This window comes from Mizuhopecten yessoensis, unplaced genomic scaffold (assembly GCF_002113885.1).
Source record: "Mizuhopecten yessoensis strain PY_sf001 unplaced genomic scaffold, ASM211388v2 scaffold8167, whole genome shotgun sequence".
NCBI lineage: Eukaryota > Metazoa > Mollusca > Bivalvia > Pectinida > Pectinidae > Mizuhopecten > Mizuhopecten yessoensis.
In genome coordinates this window covers 38,862-65,090 of record NW_018407412.1, presented here as the reverse complement: position 1 = coordinate 65,090, position 26,229 = coordinate 38,862, and the positions used below count along the sequence as shown (strand labels likewise).

General features: G+C 34.8%; 1 protein-coding gene across 1 annotated transcript; it reads left to right on the top strand.

Moving 5' to 3' along the window:
• The first annotated feature begins 2,487 nt into the window (after positions 1 to 2,487).
• LOC110455212 (large subunit GTPase 1 homolog) lies at positions 2,488 to 20,850 on the top strand. Its single transcript, XM_021505193.1, has 15 exons — positions 2,488 to 2,739; positions 4,475 to 4,601; positions 6,903 to 7,023; positions 7,569 to 7,655; positions 8,338 to 8,424; positions 10,173 to 10,316; positions 11,870 to 11,954; positions 13,119 to 13,643; positions 14,103 to 14,204; positions 15,141 to 15,284; positions 15,991 to 16,114; positions 16,943 to 17,022; positions 18,064 to 18,162; positions 18,615 to 18,662; positions 20,146 to 20,850. The coding sequence occupies exons 1-15, from the start codon at positions 2,638 to 2,640 to the stop codon at positions 20,377 to 20,379; spliced, it is 2,109 nt and encodes a 702-aa protein (XP_021360868.1). The 5' UTR covers positions 2,488 to 2,637; the 3' UTR covers positions 20,380 to 20,850.
• The last annotated feature ends 5,379 nt before the right edge of the window (positions 20,851 to 26,229 follow it).

Here is a 26,229-nt window from a genome sequence, read left to right as displayed (position 1 = left end):
ATCTCCTAAATAAATTATAACAATATCAAAGTGTTTGTACATTTTTGTGTTCTCTGTCAGAATTTTGTACAAATGAAGTTTAAGGTTCGATAAACCGACAAGCCTCCATTTATCTGAACCAAACTTAACAGTACCTTTATTATTTTTTGTTGACATTTGCAAAACTGATTAAGAAGATCACATTGATTTTGTAAAATAACATACACTTTATGTTCTCTGAGTGGACCTTGTTGTTATACTTAAATTTCGTGTTTCATATCTTCATATATTTACCATCGTAAGGCATTGCCACAAAATAACTCTATCAAATTCAGTTGGCATTCCTTTAGGCTATAGATGCCATGGACCTATTGATAACTTCATCATTATTATGACGTCATAATTGTTTCGTTGGATACCACTGGCCATCCACGGGTGATGGCTAGTCTATTCATTGAACAATCATACACGAAACATGCATTATTTGAACTAAATGCTGAATAATAATGATTTTATTTGAATTTTTCATGAGATGAACAGATTCCAAAATGGTAAATATAAGTATTGAACAATTCGGTTGGCATTCTTGGGCAATATGAATTCCAATTGGACAAAGGCAAATCGAGTTAGCTAGCGCGCTTCATTGAATTCGCCTTTGTGCATTTGGCATTCATTTTGCATATGAATGCCAACTGAAAACTGTTCAATGCTTAAATTGTCAGTGTAAAAATTAGACATGAATGTCTTGTTATGAAATAAAGCAGATATAAAGCTTGCGGGAACGTTTTGAAGCTAACAATACTTTGCCAACTTGGTCAGGTTTTGTGCCGTTAATTCTACAGTAAACCTAACGCTGGTACTTCAAATATTTTCGTAAAAACAATTATACGTGCTGCAGGCAAGTCCGGGAGATTATATGGAAGTGTTAATAAAAGCAAAATCAAAACGTCATTAGAGCTAAAATGTACGTAGTTTCCGAGCGTGTCTAATTAAATCCAGTTGATTTGGGTGCACTTCTATTATCAAACTGTGTATTAACACCGGGAACTCAGGTCCCTGTATAGTATACAAGGAACACCTGACAGTTCGTCGACAGCTTTTACCTATATTTATTACAATCAAGAGATGGATCAAATTGAAAGTACTAAAAACAGAAGATTTTTTTGCAATGAATTACCATTTCTGCCATTGAGGCTAGCCAATATATATATAATATATATATTGGTTAATGACATTTGATAATCGATTGTGAAAGTCTTTCTGTTATTTCTTTCCTATTTCATTCCAAAAATTAGGAAAGAAAATATACATATCCATGAGTATAAGAAGACAATTACTGGCAGTAATGGCGCCTCTTGTTTTTGTGCATCGGCATACAAGGCAGCCATGCAAATACATAACAGTTTGTAATTCACAAAATGCTTATTACAACAGTCACGTCAAAATATATTTGTTAAATTTTCTGGAACAGTAAAATTGTAAGGGTTCGACAATGAGATTGTGTACTTGGGTTCGTAAACGTCATCACCTAACTGAAATTCAGAGTTAATGCTGCACTCCAGACGCCACACGTGTATCTAAATATAACGAATGAAGTGGATAAGAATTGATGACGATTATTTGCTAATGGTACATTTTATTGTGAATTAAGTTCCATATATGTGGTTAAAGCACTAAAACAGTTCAATAGCATTAATGAGTTCTTTTTACTAAATATCAGCTACATAATAATACGTATTTGAGATCTATGGAGTTTATGAAATTAAGTTAACATTTTAAGCTGGCGTAGGTAAGTACATAGATACTACAAAAAATCGATTATATAACAGTATTTATGCTATCAAAGTCGAACTGTGACAGGGTTTATACCATTCAATTTGTTTTAATTGTATGCTTAACAACCATAGCATGAGTTTGTGTGTAACTGAAGGGGACTGAGTAACCTAAAGTCCATGTAACATTGTCACTGTTAGCATAGCATTAAAATGTGATAAATCTTGTCCGTGACTAGATGAACACTTTGTAGATCTTTACCAGTGTTTGGTGCAGGTAGAGGCTGGCGCCATGTGCTACCGTACAGAACGTCAGAGACGTTATGTATTATATATACGGAGTACGATGTTTCTGAATACACTCACCTACCTACATGTACGACTCAGTACGTATTTAAGCGGACGTAACCTATGATTTCAGGTCAGAAAAAAGTCGGCTACCGATCAAAAATCATTTACAAGACGATTGTCTATAAATTACTATCTTTCGGATTAGACAGAAATTAAAGCTAAACATTTTCAAGTTATGAACAAATAATATATCCTATCATGTACTTATAAAACCAAAACATTTTTTTATGTAATATTAATTACAATGAATTGACACATGTATCTGGGGCTATATATATATATGCTCTTTTCCCTTGCAATGTTCCGGATAATGTTCCGACTCGACACTTATACGATTGACAGTGCAAGAATATCGTGGTCGATTAAACGTTTGACTTCAGAGCGTTTCTAGACAAAGCAAATAAATAACGTTGTCTCAACACAACACCAGATTGTGAAATTCACGTGTTCGTTGAACTGGGGTAGCACATTCGAAATATCAGCTGTCTATAACATGTAAATAGTGATTTATTAGCAACATAATAACGCTTATGAAATGGGGAAGAAGAAACAAGCAGTGAATCTGGGAAAGAGTCTGATCAGTAATAGATTTGGAAAACGCAAACCTGCATCGCGAGGGACGGATCGAGAAAACTTCGTAAGTTTCTTTACTCTTGTTACATAAAATATGATGGAAGTCTTCTGACCATCATTGGAATATACAACTGTCTAACATCACATCTGATTTATTTACGGAGACATTATACCAGTTATCAAACGTGCTGGACACTCAAAGGGCTGAACCGTGAACCATGGTGAACGTCCGTTTTCCGACTCGGTCACACAAAAAACAACACTGCTGCATTTTGTGCAGTATACAGAAAATAGAAAATGGCATATTATAATCCACTTGAATTCCCAAGAAATGAAGGTATAAGTTGAAAATGGAAACAAAAGTTTATAAAAATAAAATAAAAAATAGGCGGTCTTTAGAATGTTAACAATTTGATAAATTGTGAAAAATGTGACCTACATATTCACGTTCAGTAGGTGACTGCTGTCAAAGACATTGTGAAAATAAAGAGGATACTTACCTTCACTATTTTTCATATTACAAATTAATGTTTACTAGATAAAAAAATATCCAAGATTAACATTTTCTGAATCGCATTCCTTTCATTTTAACTTCATAATAATTATAATGACTACATTTAACTACCAGTAGGCCTACAAGATGAATGCTAGTCGTTTCTGTGACAAGTGGTTTCGGGACAAAATTAAGTCGTTTCGGGACTTACTCAAGTCGTTTCGGGACATATAAAAAATACAATCAAAATATAAATGAATGTTACAAGTTACATTTCTCTTTCCCGTTTCGTAAAAATCTGTGTAAACACAGCTTTCGTCGTAGCCTTTCAGCAATGACGTCACGATTTATGTATACACGAGTACGCATATGGCGGCTTCGACCTACCCATGCTTGGGATTCAGTTTTGCCAATTAGGGCCACGCTTAGATTGCTTGAGGGGGTACCTGCCAGTATTAACCTGATTGACAACATGTTGTTAATTTGATTAAACTAATCCCATTATTAAATAGAGAGGAACAAACACCAAGTACCAAACCGAACGCGCGGTCAATATCTATTAATCAATCAATTATTTTTACATAATTTTCATTCGTTATTTAAGGTTCCTTGTTTGATATCGTGATGACATGTTTTCGTTTACTCTTTTCCCTATTTAATGTGGCCAACTTGATCAAGTTTCCCTTTTTACAGAAGTACTAATTTGACAGTAAATTCTGCATATAAAAAGAATCAAATTTTACAATGTAGACTAGTAGGGTGTGTTTTTGTAAGCCTTGTTGTTGATATTATGAAAACAGTGTGCTAAACAAACAGTAGAAAATAATCGAGATGTCCCGAAACGACTTTTGACACTCCCGAAACGACCCGGAAAAAGGTCCCGAAACGACTTCAGTCTTGTTACCGAAACGACTTGTTACCGAAACGACCTGACACCGACCTGATACAAGAAATTTTATTTATAGTCATATGTATGAAAACAGAAACATTACTCTAATGAGCTTTTATAATTACTACGACAAAACATCAGAAAAGATATATCAAAGCAGGTAACAAAGATATAAAACTACTATTGCTAAGTATTAGAGAATTGATTAAACATATTAATTAAAAGTACATAGATAAGAGCAAGCACAAATCTCATGCAAAACTGTTGGGCGACTAAAAGCGCATGGCTATATATATATAAATGCTAATATAGCAAAGTGTATATAAAAAATTACCAAATAAGCACTAATATAGTACAATCAGTAATAAAATACATACAGTACATGTGATGTCATTTGCTGATGATTTACGTTTCCAGCTTCATACCAGTGAACTCCAGGATGGCTATGATTGGGGGCGTCTTAACCTTCAGTCTGTGACAGAACAGAGTAACCTCGAGGATTTCCTCAGCACAGCAGAACTTGCTGGCACAGAGTTCACTGCAGGTAATTCATAATTTGTATAATTCATAAACATTTTTTGTATTCAAAATAGCAGCCCGCAAGTAGATTTTGAAAAATTCTAATAATCTGACCTATATTTTCATAGCATTAAAATATTGAAAATCTTCCCTAGCCCAATATATAATTAACTAGCACCAGTTCCTTTTGAAATGTGTTGATGTGACAGCGATAGTCAGAACATCCTCCATAGGGTCTCTTTGAGAAAAAAATGTGCATTGTGTTTGGTTCATACTGCAATTAATGTGTGTGTTCTTGTATACACGTACCAGAGCATGTCCACTTTTTAAGATATTAAACAGACCGCTAAATCTATACTTTGCCCTTATAAAGGCAGGAGACCTAATAAACGTCTTTAAGATTGTGAATAACTCTTTTTATCCAAGTTGATTGAAAGCATGTTTCAGTGGGATATTAGTAGTAGAACAAGAGGGCATTCTTACAAACTTTTAAAAAACACTGTCACCTTGATATAAGGAAACATTTCTTTACTTTCCATGTTTTTGATATATGATGTCATTGATTCATCTTTTGTTTTATACAGTTTGAAATTGGTTTAGATGAGTATTGAGCACTGTAAACGTGAAAATATAACTTTTAATTTTTAGTTTAAAAAACTTAAATTGACACTTGAAGTATATATTTAATGTAAATATTGTTGTATGTGCTGATATGGATATAGAGGCTTGTAGCCTGCATCCATAATGTATCATATACCATCATATTAAATAAAAGTATGAATGTTGACTTATCTTGAACTGTTGCAACTATATCAAAGGTGCCATCTGATTTTGGTCTGTCACACTGTTTGATAATATTACCACAATGTATTATGAACAATCATCAACAGTGCTGAGCTAAACACACTTTCTGACAGATCCATCAGATACCTGCTTTTGGTAACATATATTTTTAACAGTTGATTGTGTAGACAAATACATTCACAGTTGATTGTATAGAGAAATACATTCACAGTATTGTGGATTAATAGAACCTCCTGTTTGATCCAGGTAGAGCGTAAGAATTGTACCTGATCATAAGAGGCGACTAAAATTGGGATCTTATCTTTTCTCTTCTTTCTAAACAACTTTCTTCTTCCTAATGTCTTCCTTGACAATGTCTCACTTTTGGCCTTTAGTTGAGCATTCACCCCTGTGAGGAAGGCTTTGGGTTCTGTCCCCGAGACATACCAGAGTCTGTAAAAATGGTAGTTTCTACTCCTGCTTAACGCTCAGCAATTCAGGATTGGGCAACTGGTTCGCCCGTTGTCAGTATGATGTGATGAGTGGATGGGGTATCCTGCCGGGTGCCTTCGGTAGTATGTTTCAGTTAGATAGCACTTAAAGTCGGCATCAGTTCCACGCTATCACAAGGAGACAAACACAAACATATCGCAGCCTCTCAAAACACACATGCATATACTACACGCATGCATCTTGCACACAGGGGAGGCCGTCCTTAAATGACCATAGCTGTTGATAGGACGTTAAACAATACTAAACCAAACCAATCCTGTGTGATATAGATGGAGAAATGACGACCTGATGGTAAGATTTTTGAAGTTAACACAAGGTTTTCTCAAGTGCTAAACGATTACAATTTTCTGTCTGCATCACATAAGAGTAATTGATTATTTTCTCTTGACACTTTCCTTCCATGTAAATAAGTTGCTGTGCGCTGTTAAGGAGATGACACAATGGTGATGTTTTTAGAATAAAATAGATAAATTCATTAACTTGATTATATAATCAACAAGTATATATATGTCACCCTGGTAAAATACTATCCGCTTACTGCCGACTTGGCGAGGGAGAATTTCTTCTTTTAGCTCATTCAGTAGAGCGCAAGAGGAATATGCCCAAGGTCCCAGTTTGACTCCTAGCGGAAGTATTGAAAAATAATAACCTCTTTTACATTGGCGCCCACATAGGGACCCAGGAGATCTGACAAAATACTCAGCGATACTTGCAAAGGAATTGCTATGACCCGTGGAAAACTTTGGACAAGTTCATTGCTGGTGTCAGATGGGGGAGTATGTCACCTTAGGCTTGGTAAATACCAGCCGATTTCTGCCGTCTCAGCTAGGGAACAATTCTCTTCAGCTCATTTGAATTGGTTGAGCTTAAGACTAGTAAGCTGGAGGTCTCAGGTTTGACTCCTATTGAGGCTTTGAAAAATAATGACCTTGTTACATATATATACACATGGTTATAATAATATTTATCAGTGTGTGACATATCTTATAGTGATAGTTTGGTAAATATTTCTTTCTGTATTTAATTTCAGAGAAGCAGAACATAACATTTGTAGATAGGAACCAACCATCAGGATTGTTAAGTGCTGAAGAGCAAAAAGAAATTGAAGAACTGCAACAAAAACATAGAAATGTGCTCAAAATTCCTAGAAGGTAAATTATCTCATCAACTGATTCCCAGGAAATTAAAATTGAATGCATGTGCACATATACATTTGAATATTATTGTTCATTTTCAGTGCTTTTATCTGATTTCCAAACACTTTTTAGCTTAATATGAAATCAACAGGCACGGTAGTCTAGTGGTAGGACTCTGGGTTCGTGACCGAATGGTTGCGGGTTCGAGTCACGGCACTGCACTGTGTTGAGGAAGATACTTTGCTCTGCTTGTTCCAGTCTACTTGGCTGTAAATGAGTATGTGGTTGGGCAGTGTTAGAATTGTTGAATGCTAGCTGTGAGCACTGAAATGGCAGCACCAGCTGATCATGAATGCTCTCCAGGATGTTGAGAAAGATATTGGCTGGTTGGGAAGGCCTTATAACCACGGATAACTATGTTGTGATAAAAGTGATATATACAAACCTTGAATTATTATCATTATTATTAGAAGATAGTTTTATTTTCTTGATTTTCAATTACCTGGTACATATGCTGATTCGTAGAATCCTAATTATTGGATAGAATGTTTTGTTCTAAGGCCTGCCTGGAACAGCACCACAACACCAGAGGAATTGGATCGCCAAGAAAAAGATGCATTCCTGGAGTGGAGAAGGTCCTTAGCCAGGTAATTAATTGAGGTCATTTCCAAACACATGGTAGGAACCTACTGAATAACAAGGGAGATTTAAGATTATCATTAGTAAAGTGCAGTTGCTGGCAGTGTCGTTGCCCTGATGATAAAAATAATAAAAAAAATATTTGAAAATAATTCAACTAGTAATTAATTCCAAAATTAAAACATAAGTTTTAGGCAATTAGTACTTTTGGAACCTTTTGAAAACTTCTGGAATGATACGTCAAAGCATCTTGTATCTTGAAAATACTCAAGTATAATTATTCGTTGGAACTAGTTCATTTTAATGACTATTTGATACAGGTGTACAGATTCAAAGATCAAAATACATTGTACTTATTATCATTACATTTATATCCAAACTTACTCTATTTTTCAACAAGAGAAACACACATTTTGAATTATTTCAAATTCATTCCATATAGATTGATTATATAATCAATTGGTTGTGTTTGAGGACCAAATCTAATTTAAAAACAATCCAATCCAATTCAATTTTGAAAAAGTTCTAGATAAATTAATCATGTACTGTAACTGATTTAGATATTTGGCTTACATCTTCTGATAAATTGTTTGAAAATAAATTTATAAAACTGAAATGTTACTGTTTTGTTATAGTTGGTGTCAGTGAGCTTCACAGTCATTGATTGTACATGTCGTTTGTCCTATTCAGGTTACAAGAAATAGAGGGTATTGAACTGACCCCTTATGAGAAAAATCTTGACTTCTGGCGTCAACTTTGGAGGGTTATCGAAAGAAGGTAATATACAATAATTAGGGACATTCTTTGCCTGGCAAAATGTAATGAAAAATCATGTTGTTTGTTTTATTGTTTTCACAGGTAATATGTGGGGTTTCGTATTTGAGATAATAACTTTGACAGTCACCAGGTTTCAATATAATTAATTTCTGTTTGTTTGGATATGATTTAGAAACCAATAGTTTACAATTTTTCTCCATTTTTGTCTCGTCATCCACAAAGTACCGGAAGCGAGACTAAGTTGTTGCTTACGGTGATGATAGCGTCAACATTAAGTTTTTGCGTTTAAGTTAGTTTCACTTAAAGTATAAGTGCTACGCACACTCACTGAAAGTAGAAGTGCTACACAAACCAAACTTGGACCATAGATGCATCTGAGATAGTACATCTCAACCCATGCATCAAATGCTGGATGCGGCCTACCTTTCATAGTCAATTGACTTTGTCAGCATCTCCTTCAACATGAAGTTTTTGTATTTAAGTTAGTAGAGAAGCTAAAAGTGCTACACCAACCAAACTTGACATGTGCATTGATGGTCAAAGTGGAGCGCAGGCGAGACATATCAATCCAAATGGCTTGATTTTAATAGAAGTACATCAATATGTCTTTAAAGTTTTCAAGCACAATCTGCACTTTTATTCTAACTTTTTGTATGTCTAGTATTGAAAGATTGGCCTTGGCAATGACTGGAGTCTTGTAATAGAGAGGAGCACTTAATGTTGGGAAGAATGTTTATTATGCTTATCACAGTATATATATATACATATAGAAAAAATAAAATTAACGACCGACTAAAAAACTAGCTGCTTTCACCCTTCACAGGGCTCTTCAGGTTTATTCAAAAGAACAATGTCGTGACATCACAATTACATGTCATCACACTACAATAGTAACGTGACGTCACGAAGTACACAAGGTTGGTGGACAATTTAGCGTAAAATTTTACTGTGGCCTGTTAATACTTGGTTTTAATATTTTGATTAATTAGTTGGTCTTCTTTCGTTTCTCTTAAAATAGTGTCTGATGAAAATAGTTGATACAAAGGTAATACATTAAATTTATCTCCAGCACATTCATGAATATGTTTGTTAACATGAAGATTTCGTAAAGAATCAGTTCTAGTTTGTTGTCTATGTACAGTCATACGTGTTCTGAGTTCATTACCGGTTTGACCGATGTAAAAATCACCACATTTAGAACAAACTATTGCATAAATTACATTTTTTACTTTTTATTCATATTTACCTTCACAGTAAATTTCAAACCATTCTTGAAAATAAAAGTATTACACTCGATAATCATAGGACATGTAGCACATCTTGGTGTCTTACATTTGGATATATCTGGTGTTACACAAGAATTATCAAACTTAGAACATGTCAACATACGTTTCAAGTTCTTAGGTTGGCGTCTACAGTGTAAAATAGCATGTTTATTAAAAATGTTTCTCATACGCCTGCTACTTTGCTTTAACTCTTCACATTTGTTCTTTATCACAGGAAACATATTACAATTCCGTGGATTGAAAGTAGAAACAAAAGGAAGTAACTTTTAATCCTTTAGTTTTTGTAGACGGGAAGTAAAGGGTACTGTGATAAGCATAATATTGTCGAGCAATATATACATATATATACATGTATTTGTTTTGTATTGCAGGAAGAGATTGAACTGCTTCAACACTATAGTGTATACTGTTGCGTGCATTTAATTTCTGTGCCGTTTTACAATGTTCACATATCTGTTGCAGTGATGTAATTGTACAGATCGTAGATGCCAGAAATCCATTGCTGTTTCGCTGTGAAGATCTGGAAGCTTATATCAAAGAGGTAGATCCAAACAAACAAAATTTGATTCTAATCAACAAGGCAGACTACCTCACTGCACCTCAAAGGTAAGAAAAAATATTTGTATTTCTTAAAAAAAAAATGATAGTAATTACTTTATTTCACCAATTTTCACTTTTTCCTCCCTCAGTAACGAGGTCAAATTGATCACCAGAGCAAACATTTGTAAACAACATAATAACCATTGCATCCAAATGTGAAGGGTGAAATTACAACTGGACAAATAGGGTTTATACCATCATAGGGCGAAAGTTTGACTGAGCGAAAAATTCCTGGTATACTTAAAGAAATAACCAGGTTAATATTTGGGGCTACAAGTGTATAGTTAAAAATACTGTGTGTACTTTGCATACATTCATAAATAGGATTATACACTAAAGTGCACTCAGTTTTTGTTTTGGTACATACATGTTTAGGCTCTGTATCACCCAAAATGATCATGGTTATTCCTTAAAATTGAATTTCAAAAGACAGACAACACTTAATTTGTTGTTAATGAATATTATTTTTTTATGTAAAAAAAAAACACGCATAAACGCAACATTGCGCTTTAATTTCATTGCTAGACAATTTTAACTAATCCGAAGTTATCCTTACAAATGGAAGCTGTGCCAAATAATGCAATATATAATGTCATCATATTTTGTGTTGTTTATCGAATGGGGAGTGTTATTTAGAAGTCCAATTTTAATATAAGTGATGTGAAAAGAATTTGACAAATTTTTCATTTTGCTTAACACATGAAATCAGACTTCTTTTATTGAAAAGTGTCGCCTGCCAAATTGGATCTTTTCAGAAAGACCATATACCATGTAAAATTGTACCTGTAGACCCTACTCAGAATGAAATGTCATGTGATTGTGATGTCATAATATTAAAAGATATTGAGTTACGCACCCATATGAAATACATGTATCGGTCACAATCAGTCAGACCTACATACTGATGGGTCTGTATGAAATACATGTATCGGTCACAATCAGTCAGACCTACATACTGATGGGTCTATATGAAATACATGTATCGGTCACAATCAGTCAGACCTACATACTGATGGGTCTATATGAAATACATGTATCGGTCACAATCAGTCAGACCTACATACTGATGGGTCTATATGAAATACATGTATCGGTCACAATCAGTCAGACCTACATACTGATGGGTCTATATGAAATACATGTATCGGTCACAATCAGTCAGACCTACATACTGATGGGTCTATATGAAATACATGTATCGGTCACAATCAGTCAGACCTACATACTGATGGGTCTATATGAAATACATGTATCGGTCACAATCAGTCAGACCTACATACTGATGGGTCTATATGAAATACATGTATCGGTCACAATCAGTCAGACCTACATACTGATGGGTCTATATGAAATACATGTATCGGTCACAATCAGTCAGACCTACATACTGATGGGTCTATATGAAATACATGTATCGGTCACAATCAGTCAGACCTACATACTGATGGGTCTATATGAAATACATGTATCGGTCACAATCAGTCAGACCTACATACTGATGGGTCTATATGTCCTTGAAATGATGACTAATTCTCAATAATCAATGATTGGATTTTCAGAGAGTTGTGGTACCAGTATTTTAAGGAGAGAGGAGTACAGGTGGCGTTCTGGTCAGCTTTAGAAGAGACTGCACGCCAAAATGAGGTTAGGACATACTGTAAAAGCCTAACATTTTAAATTTGATGAGATTATTTTTCCTGGTTGGATTAAAGTTTTTGATATAAAACACATTTTCTTTTGCATAAGTTATATGTGTTGAAACTTTGACCAAGATAATTGTGACAGCTATTGATGTTTAAACAATGGTAAATTTATTGAATAGAGGTATCATATGGCTTTTATCAATTACCTTCTCTGTATGTCCATCTAATTTGTTTCTTCACATTAATTTGAAACCAACATACCCTGTCTCCTGCGCGCATACACACGCGCAAGCATGCATGCACTACTAACATGTAGGCATGTTCTGAAATGACCTTAGCTGTTTATAGAGTATTAAACAAAATTAAACCAAACCAAACTTCACATTAACTTGCTCAGATATTATCAGATTTGACTATTTTTTGTAAGTATGTAATTTGATGTTCAACAGCTATGGCCAAGTTTAAATTTCACACAAAATCAATCAGCATTTTACACTCTGATTAGTCGACGTCTTCTGCACATTAATATAATCAAATGTGACTGAATTCTAAGAAACTTGGTCAATATTTATCCAATACAAATGTCAGTTTAATAGAAATTGAACAAAGTTCACCTGTTATAATGTATTGCACATCAAGGGAGGTAACTGTCCAATCAATTTATAGGAAATCGTGTGAAAGAAAAATATCTATTTTAAAATATTTCATTTGAATTCAAATCCATCTAACTTTGTCTAATATATTATTTATCTTAGAAATAAATCCAAAAAAATACTTCTGATAAAAAATTAGCGCTTATAATCTGTCTTTATTAATCATATTTTTTTGTACCAAACTTAAACAATTTTCCCATCTGAAAATGTATATGTTAGACACTAGTTTCTTCAGAGTTTTAATTTATTGTTACACTGAAATTTAGTTTGTGAGACTTATTCTCTACTTCTCATCCTTTTAATAAAACATGAGGAGCATGTTGAGATGTTCAGTAACGTTCTAAAACAGTACAGCTATATTGTCTGTGTCAAAATGAAATGGGTAAACTCATTTCATTTCACATTTTCCACCTATTTCTTGCATTTCACTGTTATCCCCAATAGTAACAAATGCATTGTTTAGGCTTAAAAACTGAAATGTATATATTTGCATTGTTTGTATTACATGAAAGGAGAAAGAAAAGGAAGAAATGGATGAGTTAAACAAAGAAAGTGAGGAAGAAGATGATGAGAGTGATGATGGTGATGATGATGAGGAAGAGGATATCACTGAAAGACTTCAAAACCAAATAAATGAAGAATCTAGTGAAATGATGGACAGACAGCAGGAGGATTGTAGTGTGAGTGGTGAGGGCATGGACAAGGAATGTGTGACCACTGAAACAGAAAAGGACATGGATACAGGTACTGCTGATGATGATAGTGAAAACAGCCAGTCACAGAAAACCACAGACTTGGGTAAAGCAAGAACAGTTACCATGGAAACAGATTTGACAGACAATGATGCAAAAAGATTTACGGACGATACTCAGGATGGTGCTACAGGCGGTGATTGTGATAACTGTTGTGAAAGTGTCAAATCCTCCAACTGTTCAGAAGGTGGAGGGAAAATTCTGAATGGATTAGAATTACTTGATTTGTTTAGGACTCTGCATACTGGAAAAAAGCACACAGAAGGACAGACAACTATGGGAATGGTAAAAAATTATCTCATCAGATTAAATTATATTGTTTTCCTTTTCTTTAGCCAACTCTTCAAACATTTACTTTTAAATTATTCTTTCTTGTTTTGTACATTTGTTAGGAGTGTTTTCTATATAAATATATTGTTGATGGCCTAATAAAAACTGTTAATAATGAAAATAAGGATTAACTACAGTAATCTCACACATTATAATTTCTTAAGGACATCACAAATTTGTCATGTTGAAAACTATATTTATGAATTGAATCTAATGGATCAGAACAGTACTGTTGACTGAACACGTTCAGTGCACATTATAAATATAAGCATTAACTTTCTACAAATCTGTATTGATACAAGCTGATGATGGTTGATGATTTTATATTTCATTTACTCTGTGTGGTTCAGGAGTATATATCCAGTTTTTTAATGAAAATAGAAATAAAATAAGATAAGTTGTCTCCCTTCCTAGGTTGGTTATCCAAATGTTGGTAAGAGTTCCAGTATCAATGCTATTCTGAGGACTAAGAAGGTTCCTGTGTCTGCCACTCCAGGGAGGACTAAACATTTCCAGGTCAGGACTTGAAAGTTTTCTTGGTTAATTATACGTTCCATTGTATGATTACTAAATATTGTATATATAAATAACACTGATTACACTAAAACCAGTTTTAGTCAAACTTAGATATATATCATGTTGAATATCCCTTCTGAATCAAGAACGTATTTGGTCCCTGTCATTTCCCTATAAGTGTGTATAGCTTCTTTTAGTCCCTGATGTTCACAAGATAATTTTACAAAGCCTGTCATTTCCCCATATAGTAAATTCCTGTCATTTCCCCCATGTAGTTTTGCAATCCCTGTTGTTTCATATATAGTTTTGTGGTCCCTGCGGTTTTCTGTAATAAATAATGCAGGTTGTAGAAACATGACCTGAATATGTTGAACATTGATGAGTCAAATAACTTTCCAATCTGGAACACATAGCTGGGTCCCAATCAAAAACCTCTCCACAATATGAAATTATTGTTTTCATGAGTGAAAGGACAGGGCACAACAAGATAAATGCTATCTTGAAACTGTATCTCTGTAATGTCAATGCAGTGATTTTTCTACCTCTTTCCCACAGGTACCTGTACATGTGCCTGTTGTTTCGGGAAAATATCACCCACAAAAAGCATGAGTTTTGGAAAATAAAGTGATTTTTGCATTAAATTTTGGAGAAATACCAGAAAATTTCAAAGAGAAAAAGGTCTTTAAAAGACCCAAAATTGCCCTGAAAAATCACTGTAATGTTATTGTTTTACGTCCTATTAACAGATATATATATATGGCCATTTAAGGACCTGCCAGGTTTTGGTGGTGGAGGAAGGCCGGAGTTCCCGGAGAAAAACACAGACCGACGGCTTGTACACTGTAACGTTAACGGACTTTAATTTATGGCCCCATTTCTGATGCTGTGTTATTAGTTGTTTCGGGATGTGAATTGCCAATGTTTCTATGATTACAGACACTGTTTGTGGAATCAGACCTGATGCTGTGTGACTGTCCAGGGCTTGTCTTCCCCTCCTTTGTCTCCACCAAGGCTGATTTAGTGGTCAATGGGATTCTTCCTATTGACCAGATGCGGGACCATGCGCCTCCTACATCTCTCGTATCCTTGTACATGCATCCGTACTCAGAGATATAACACAGAATTGGATAATTCATGAGGTCTTTAGCAAAAATATTTTGCCTGTAGCTTGTTTGGGTAAAAGGTTATCAAGCGTAATGACTTTGTCTTTGGACCACATTCAAGGTCAAATGGATGAAATATGTTAAACTCTTTCGAACAACTAACCCTTGAATAATGAAAGTTAATTTGCCATGTAGCTTTGTTTTTTCAGCAATCAAATCAGTTTTTATCAAATGAATGTTCTGTGGTTAAATGTGTCAATATCTTCAACCAAATTCTAGAGTGAGATTATAAAGTTTGCTGAAATAAATGAATAAAGAATGTTCAAACTCATTTTCTACACACATATTTAAGGTCATAGAAGTCGAAGGTGTTGAATACAAGCATTTTAGCACCAAACAATTTGTCAACACTTTTAAACAGCAGGTGATGACAGGTGATACAATACAGCCTCTTATTTTTGAAAAAAACAATCAATGCAAATATTTGATTCTACTTAACCCTTTAATTTCACCACTGTAGACCATAATGGACTCATCCGTATCAATGCATGGTTGAGTCTACTACAGTTACTTAGGGATGAAAGGGTTAAAAATATATCCAAGTTAAAGTTACCATATAGAGAATCTTGATGTACTGATGCAAAGCTTTGGAAATATTTACACAATATCTTTAACTAAATAAGATATGTCAACTGATCCCAAAATCTATACTGGAGGAGACTTACTCCATTAACCTACCAGAGCCAGCAGAAGGGCAGGATCCCAACCGATGTCCAACGGAACGAGAGCTTCTCAATGTGTATGGATGTAAGTATAAAGCTACTATGTAGTAGAAAATGTCTTGATTCTGAAGATTTTCCTTTTTGTTGCTTCAAATTTTCCTGAAGAATTTCTACATGTTGTAGAACCATGTGATGAAATGTTTATGAAGAATGTCAACAAAAAAATAACTGTGCTCTCTTTGTCATGAGTTACTTGATGAAATTTTCTTTCTAAAGAAATGATATATATACATTCAAAGAAAGCCCGTTTCCTGTTTTTCAAAAATTATACTAGCTTTTTAAATGGTTTTATTGTAATTATAGCCCTGACATAAAATCCACGAGTCCCAGGCACCTGGCTAGTAGAATGGTACACCCCAGATTTATTATTAACTCATTCACCCCTGAAATTTCATAATGAACTATTCCAACCTTTGAATTGGAAGAGTTCAAATGTGTCGTTGGGTGTGAATGAGTTTACTATGAAGGGTGTATTGATATTTGGATTTCCTTTTGTTTTATAACTAATAACATTTATCAGGTTATTTTTAACACCTATCTATATTAAAGATATCAAATACAAAAAAATAAAAAGTGCTTGTGAAGGTTTAATATAAAAGAAATGACAAACAAGTTTCTTCTTACTTCCTTAGGACTTTCACCTCTTTAGAGGTTAGTCAGAGGTAATCTTATCCTCTGATAAACCTGTAAGGAAGTGAAAGTACTAGGTAAGTACTGAGAAACCCTCTTGTCATTTATTTTAAGATATCAAAGATACATATAAAATAAATAACTTACAACCTTTTCTTTCTTTCTGATGCTTGGAATGAAACAAACTTTTAAGAATTTTATACTTGTTTTTATCCGATTTCAGACATGCGAGGGTACATGACGGCTAATGGACTTCCTGATTGCCCAAGAACATCCAGATACATCCTCAAAGATTTCGTGAATGTAAGCATCAATATAGCCATACTGAAACTAGCTAGTGAGGTCTATTGATCAGTATTGAAAGATGTGACTTTTGATGAATATAATGAGGATAATTAAATGAGACCTTAATAACATTTAAAAGATTGTGTCAGACCTTGATGAAAAATTGCACTGATAGAAAGGTATGTGACATCTTTCATACAGTAAGACTTTATAGAATAATTTTGACAGAAGTGACTTGGAAATGGTAAAAAGCTGCCAATGTCTTACATGAAATTTAAGATACAATGCATTTTCTGTGCCCACTATGGCGAAGGAGACCTTGGATACCGAGATACAACTAACATTGGCTGTTAGGTTCATTTCATTTGTTAGTCATGTTTATTATCAAAGTCAGGTTTTGGAGGCACGGTAGTCTAGTGATAGGAAAAATAATTGACTTCAACTTGATTTTATATATTTTACTTGAACTTGTATATTAATAATGGAAAAGATTGAATTGCAAAGCATAATTTCCAGTTGTTTGATGTAAGATCAGTAGTATGTACATGTACACTGAAGGTTAGGAAAGGACATTTAAATAATTAAGACAGGCTTATATGCTTGTTTTAATGATAATAATTCAAGGTTCTTATATACTGTGTTGTATCTTTGAACAAGATACTTGACTCCACTTGTTCCAGTCTACTCAGCTGTAAATGAGTTTGTGGTTGGGCAGTGCTAGAATAGTAGAATGCTAGCTGTTAGCGCTGAAATGCCAGCATCGGCTGTATGCTCCCGAGGGAGTTGAGAAAGATATTGGTTGGTTGCAAAGGCCATATAACCACGGATAATAATTTGTGAACCGCTTTGAGATGACCTACAAACTAGGTTGTGATAAAGAGTTATATAAGAACCTCAAATTATTATTATTATTTTTGACCCCACCCTGATGTGTAATTTCTGCAGTTTACTGTTACATTTCAAAGCATTTAGATAACTGCTGAATATATTTGTTGGCAATTGTTTAAATAATGTGATTCAAAGTTACTTTAAATTGATGATGTGATTTGTTTTGTACAGGGTAAACTTCTGTACTGTAACCCCCCACCTGATGTTGATGAGGAGACATTCCAGCCCACACGCACCATTTCTTCCTCAAAGAAGAGAGCCGCTGATCATGTAAGACCTGGATCAATTTTCTCTTATCATATTAAATCACTCTTAATATTTAAAAATAAAGAACAATTGTTGTTGAAAAACTGGGTAAAATAAGAAATTGACGGACTTGAAAAAAAATAAAAATTGTTAATCATTAAAATTTTATTGTAACCATTTCAATAAAAATAACATATTGGAATATAAATCCTGCCAATTGATGAGAAATATCTTGATTATCTTTAGAATAGAAAGGAAAAAGGTGAAGATTTTTTAACAAATATTTCTTGATTTAGGATCTGCTCCCTTTCTTTCACAACTTTTCGATCAACGTTGTAACTTATCATCATATATATGTCCGATAGAATTCTCACTATTATTGCCTCATAAATGTGGTGGGGTTATTTTCAAAATAACACATTTTAAACATTTCAATAATTCTGTTTTTGCTAAATGCCCAATGATTTGCTTTATAGGGTCCTATGTCTGTTCCAAGCAGACTGGACAAGGAGTTCTTTGCCAAAGTAAGTATTATGCTATTTACAAACACTATCCATTGTATAATTATGTTGTATTATTGAGTTATATAGATACATATATTTATATAGGTTTAATATTGATTTGTTGTCTAACTCTCACTGTGGGATCTGGTTGTAAGCAGTGATATTGTTGGTCAACTTAATACCTTGGTATGCAATTTTGAAACTGTGGTATTTAGGTATGAAACTTTGGTAGTCAGCTATGGAACATTGGTAATCAACTTCAGAACTTTGGTAGTCAACTGTGGAACTTTGGTAGTCAGCTATGGAACTTGGTAGTCAGCTATGGAACTTTGGTAGTCAGCTATGGAACTTTGGTAGTCAATGAGGAACTTTGGTAGTCAACTGTGGAACTTTGGTAATCAACTGTGGAACTTTGGTAGTCAACTGTGGAACTTTGGTAGTCAGCTGTGGAACTTTGGTAGTCAATTCTGGAACTTTGGTAATCAGCTGTGGAACTTTGGTAGTCAGCTATGGAACTTTGGTAGTCAACTGTGGAACTTTGGTAGTCAGCTATGGAACTTTGGTAGTCAATGAGGAACTTTGGTAGTCAATGAGGAACTTTGGTAGTCAACTGTGGAACTTTGGTAGACAATTCTGGAACTTTGGTAATCAGCTGTGAAACTTTGGTATTCAACTGTGGAACTTGGGTAGGCAACTCTGGAACTTTAATTTAGTAGTCAACTGTGGAAATTTGGTAGTCAACTGTGAGACTTTGGTAGTCAACTCTGGAACTTTCGTAGTCAACTGTGGACCTTTGGTAGTCAACTCCGGAACTTTGGTAGTCAGCTATGGAACTTGGGTAGTCAACTGTGGTACTTTGGTAGTCAACTATGGAACTTTGGTAATCAGCTGTTGAACTTTGGTAGTCAGCTGTGGAACTTTGGTAGTCAACTCTGGAACTTTGGTAGTCAGCTGTGGAACTTTGGTAATCAACTGTGGAACTTTGGTAGTCAACTCTGGAACTTTAATTTAGTAGTCAACTGTGAAACTTTGGTAATCAACTGCAGAACTTTGGTAGTCAACTGTGGTACGTCAAATTTGGACTTAGAGGCGTATTCTTTGGAACGTCTTAGTAACTGTTGAACATTGTTACATGTAGCACTGTAATCAACTATGGAACAATAGTATATTTTGCAATGTGAACATAATTATGTTGTCAACAGTGGCATTTTATTAGTGACCATTGGAATGTTGATAATCATCTATGGAACATGATTACATCAGTGGTGAAGTTGATCTTTTTTATAATATCAAACACATTTATAAATGTTGAGGTTACTTTAATTATGTATGCTGATAAACTTATATGGAATACCACATTTTACACGGTGAAATTGTTTGTGTGCCAAAGTACTTACATTTCTGCATAGTTATATATAGTCTACATTTTCTATGTTATGGATACTTATATGTTGAATGTATAGTTTAAATGTGAAACTCTTTAGATTTTTATTTTCAATTTCAGCCTGCTCCCAAGATTCATGCTAAAGGTGTCAGAAATGTAAAAAACTACACACGGATCGAAGGTCTGAACCAGGTAGGAGCTGAATCGAGCGTGGAGTCCAGCGACACCTCATCTGATCATGGCAGCATGCAGACACTCATTGTGGATAAACCCTGGAAGAGACACCACAACAGGGGAAAGAAGGAAAAACTAAGGAAAACATTCAGTCATCACGATGATGTTGGGAAATACTAAATTTACAAATGACTTGATGTATTTTAAGAATTAACAAAAAATACACTCGTAGACCTTTAATTCTTTCCCAATCATGTCATCATAAAGACAGTGAGGGGTTATCAAGGAGCAGTACTGAATTCCAACTTTGTGATAAAAAGATGAACAACGTTGGAATTGTTATTTTAAGTCATGCATGATAAAAAGATAATTTGCAGACATTGACAGATTTGAATTTTGGAAATGTTTATTGTAAATGAAATCACACTGCAACATTTAAAAATCACCCATGTTTAAAGACAGTGTTATGCAGATATTTGTTATGAAATTTTTGACAGAAATATTTGTTGGCTATGCAGGAAATGGAAAATAAATATTTTAAAGGTCAATGATTGATCGTGATTGTATTTTTAACATACCTGGCCAACCTAAAGGTTAAAAGCATGTGATGTCTTAACAATTACATTCAATTAAATTCAGAATAAAAATAAAGTGGAAAACATGATCTTTTGGTTTAAATGTTATAAGCATATTCTGAATGTTGACATAGACATCCATGTACGCCGCTATGGCTTTTGACTTGCTACTGTTTGTTTTATGACTTCTCTAGAATGATGAGAAGAGACAACATCAACTGAGATATCAGCAAGTTTAATCCAGTGTTTATATGGCCCACTAGGTCACCTTACTCTCAGTTGATGTTGTCGTGGGCATCTAGCTCTTCTCATTATTGATAAAATACTTCTATGGCCGGACTAGTGAGTTCTATATAAAGAATTCATCAAATGGGATATGCTGAACTTCGCTGATCTTTATAGAAACTACCGTTGACATGTTATGTTCACAAATGTGCCTCCCTTGGCCCTGACCAGACATTGTTACTTTCTTGGTCAGTAAGTGAATGTCCAATTGACTCTATTCCTCGCATTCGTTACTGATTCATTTGCCTCTCATTGGTTGATCCTTTATTTGCTTGCTTCTCATTGGTTGATCCTTTATTTGCTTGCTTCTCATTGGTTTATCCTTTATTTGCTTTCTTCTCATTAGTTGATCCTTTATTTGCTTGCTTCTCATTGGTTGATCCTTTATTTGTTTATCTCCCCATCATGATCAGTTGATACTTTTTAGTTACCTTCCATTGGTTGATACTTTATTTACCTCTAATTAGTTGATTATTTTTTATTTACCTCTAATGTTCATCCCTTTTTATTTGTTTGTCTCTCATTAGGTGATACATTTTATTAGTCCTCATTGGTTAATTCTTCATTTGTTTGCTTCTCATTGGTTGATCCTTTTTGATTTGTTTGTCTCATTGGTTGATCCTTTTTTCATTGCATCTCATTGGTTGATCCTTTTTAATTTGTTTGTCTCTCATTGGTTGATACCTTTTTTATAAGCCTCCATTTGGATATCTTTATTTATTTATCTGTCATTGGTTGATACTTTTTTCATTGCATCTCATTGGTTGATACCTTTTTTATAAGCCTCCATTTGGATATCTTTATTTATTTATCTGTCATTGGTTGATGCTTTATCTGTTTGCCTCTTAAAAAAGGAGGCACAGTATTCTAGTGGTAGGATGCCGGGCTCTTGACCAAAAGGTTGCGAGTTCGACTCTCGTCACGGCACTGTGTTGTATCCATGAGCAAAATACTTTTCTCTGCTTGTTCCAGTTTACTCAGCTGTAAATGAGTACGTGGTTGGGTAGTACTAGAATTGTAGAATGCTAGCTGTGAGTGCCGAAATGGCAGCTTGGGCTGTATGCTCCCCAGGGAGTTGAGAAAGATATTGACTGGTTGCAAAGGCCCTATAACCACGGATAGTAATTTGTGAACTGCTTTGAGACGACCTACGAACTAGGTTGTGATAAAGCGGTATATAAGAACCTCAAATTATTATTACTATTATTATTGGTTGATCCTTTTTTTATTTGCCTCTCATTGGTTGATCCTCGATATGTTTGCCTCTTGTTGGATGATACTTATTTCATTGCATCTCATCAATTGATAGGTTTTTGTTACCTGATCAATACTTGTTTTCACTGTCTCGTTAGCTGACACTTTTTTTGCTTTTTATATCTTTTTCGATATATTTATATCCCTGTGACGAAGTTAGGTGGGTATACTGTAGTCATCTTGTTTGTCTGTCTGTCTGTCCGTCCGTAGAAAAAGTTTGTCTGTACAATTCCTTCTAAAGCAATGGACCAATTTCAGCAAAACTTTCCAGGTATGATTACTACCACCTGAAGTTGTGCATTCAGGTTTTTTTTTTTTTTATTCTGACCCTTTATAGCTTGCCTGCCTGTTGGGCAAGTGAGCTTATGTCATGGCGCATTGTCGGTCCTCTATCCGTCGTCTGTCCATCCGTCGTCAACTGTCAGGTTTTCCTTTAAATGACTTCTTCTGAAGTATGGACAAGCCTAAAGTTCAAACGTTTTGTTCTGAAGAACCAAAAGCCATGGATTCATAAGATTTAGCTGGTAGCTTCTTGTGAAAGAGCCAACAAAGTTTGAGAAGGAAATGGCTTTGACCTACTTACAAGGTCACAGGGACAAATATGTCAAACACTTCAAACAACTGTTTCTGAAGAAGAACAAAAAAGCATAGAATCATAATAATATTCGGCTGGTAGCTTCAACGGAAGTAACCGACAAAGTTTGCCAGTGAAATATTTAATATTTGTAGAACAGTATAATATTTAATGGGAATATTTTGCCATGACAGCTTAAATATTCAGGTGAGCAATACAGGCCCTCTGGGCCTCTTGTTTAAAAAAAGGTTATTGCCCTTTGTTGCAAAATCCTTTTCACAAAACCTTCTCCAAAATTAAGGGGTCCATTTCAACGAAAGTTTTCATATATAAAAATAACCACCTGGTATAGTGTATCCAGATACTATTTTTAGGTCACCTGAGACAAATTAAGTCTCAAGTGACCTATTGTGATCACCTTTTGTCCGGCGACGTGTGTCTTGCGTTGTCTGTCATACGTCCATGAACAATTTACATTTTCGATTTCTCAGAAACCGCTGATAAGGTTTCAATAAAATTTTGCAGGAACCTTCCTTGGTCAAATATGCACCAAAATTGTGAATTATATGGTTCCCACCCCCAGGGGCTAAAAGTGGTCAAACTGGCTTAATTTTGAAATTCTTCTCCAGACCCAGATATGCTGGAAACCAATACTCTTCATAGTTGGAAGAGTCTTAAGGTACTTTATCAAAATTGTGAATTTCATGACCCTCGAGCTTCGTGTTTGCCTCTGGGGAGGGGGTGTTTGTTTAGGAATATGCAACTTTTGGGTATATTTTGTTCATTTTCTACTGGAAATCATTAAAACTTGATTTACATTATAACCATGAGATGACAGTTTGATAATTTGACATTTTTAAACCTGTCTCATTCCCAGGGGCTGAGGGGGTAGCCCAAATGGGGTCATATAGCCAGACATTTCAACAGTCATCTTCTCCAGACTGAGATAGGCTGGAAACCAATACTGGTCATAGATGGAAGGGTCTTGAGGTGTTTTATCAAAATTGTGAATTTCATGACCCCCAGACTCAATGTTTGCCCCTGGGGAGGGGGCGAAGTTTACTATAGTTTACATAGGAAAATGATACTTTTGGGTATGTTTGGTTCATTTCCAATTGGAAACCTTTCGAAATGACAGTTTGATACTATGACAGTTTGGGCTTTGGCCATCTTAGAATTCTTCTCCAGACTCAGATATGCTAGAAACAAACAATCTTCATAGATGTAGGGGTCTTCAGGTGCTTTATCGAAATAATGAATTTCATGACCCCCAGGCTCCACTTTTGCCCCTTTGCAGGGGGTTAAGTTTACTACAGTTTATGTAAGCAATTGATACTTTTGGGTACATTTTGTTCATTTTCCATTAGAAATATTATAAACTTGATTGAAATCATAACCATGAGATGACAGTTTGATACTTTGAAGATTTACATAATTCAGATGACCGTTAAGGCCCATGGGCCTCTTGTTTCATTCTAACCTTTTTACGGAATTATAGCCATTTGTTGAGAAATGCTTGGCCGGATTACTTCTCCAAAATGATTGGGCCAATTTCAATGAAAGTCGTGTACATAGTAAACAACAAACATAAGTGCCGTAGGGTATTGGCTACGCCGCCGCTGGTTGAGGAAATCCACGGGGGGAAACTGTCATCGGAGGAATACATTATATAAATGTAACTAGTCATATTCTCTTTTACCACCAACGCTGGGAAACGAACCAAAATTCTTTGGAGAGTGAGTGGTCTGAAGCTCACACTTGATTACACACAATATAAATGACTGCGCGTAAGCGATCACGGCTACCAAGGCACCCAGATAACTGTAAATATACCGTGAAGTATACCCTTGTCTTAAAATGAGAGTGTAAGACCTGTTACAAATTAATCAAGTATGACACAGCGTCTGCTACCTCAAATAAAAAAAACCATTTCTATCGTGTCAACATTCGAGGAGATCACCATTGGTATGCACATGTATGTATTGACGAAAGTGACTGCTGAAAAAAAAAAAAAAAAAAAAACAATGGCAAAACTGGAGGCTTCAGGCTCCGCATGCCAAAGGTGTCACAACACAATCACGAACATCCGATGTATTCTTACTGCTATAGATTTGTTGAGAGCGATCAGATTGATGTTAGGATTGTTTTTGCTTTGAAATCACTTGTTATTTGCAGGCATTATTTTGAATCGCATGTGTGCATGACATCCATCATGATGTCAATATGTCAAGTCCAAGGTAACATGTTAAAAAGAAAAGAAAAAAAGACAAATAGGAACTCTTTTATTATTACATATGTTAAAATCAATATTTGAAGTTTAAGGTCGCCATGACGACCAATGCCTTTTTTGAGACGTTACAGCAGAAGTGACAGATTTATATACGAATACTGATTTCACAAACACAATTATCTCTTTTATAGATTTGAACAAAATACTGTTTTTGTTGAACAAACCACAGATGGCTAAATATCTGGAAAAACACTAATATGCCGCTCCTGAATAAATGGCTAATGTTAAATCACATTTGTCTAGTTTGTCTTACAGTTATATTTACATTTCCTCTTATAGTTCCTCTATAGGTATTAATTGAAGAAAATAAGTTCAAAGGGTTATGAACGAAATTTGATCAGTGACATTTTACAGCATCTTCCGTATACATTTTTATGACGTTAAGCTGTTTCAGGAATCTCGTTTGCAATGAAAACCAGACACTTCAAAATCAAAAAGATGAGAAAATTCATGTCTTTAGATAAATAAAGCAAATACAATTTAGAATGTAAATATATGTATTGAACAACGTTCATGCCGGTATGAACGCAAATCAGACGCATAATTACTGTGGAGCCCCCGTCATGCCTTCACGGGGTGATGAATTGAGTTGGTCTTAAAACAAATTTAATGAACTGCGAAGTAGTTCATGTTGAATTTGTTTCAAAACCAACTCAATTTATCACCCATGAAATCGACCAAAGCAAGACTCTCCTTCGCATCATACTTACTTACCTCACAGCATCTTCCGTATACATTTTTATGACGTTAAGCTGTTTCAGGAATCTCGTTTGCAATGAAAACCAGACACTTCAAAATCAAAAAGATGAGAAAATTCATGTCTTTAGATAAATAAAGCAAATACAATTTAGAATGTAAATATATGTATTGAACAACGTTCATGCCGGTATGAACGCAAATCAGACGCATAATTACCGTGGAGCCCAAGTCATGCCTTCACGGGGTGATGAATTGAGTTGGTCTTAAAACAAATTTAATGAACTGCGAAGTAGTTCATGTTGAATTTGTTTCAAAACCAACTCAATTTATCACCCATGAAATCGACCAAAGCA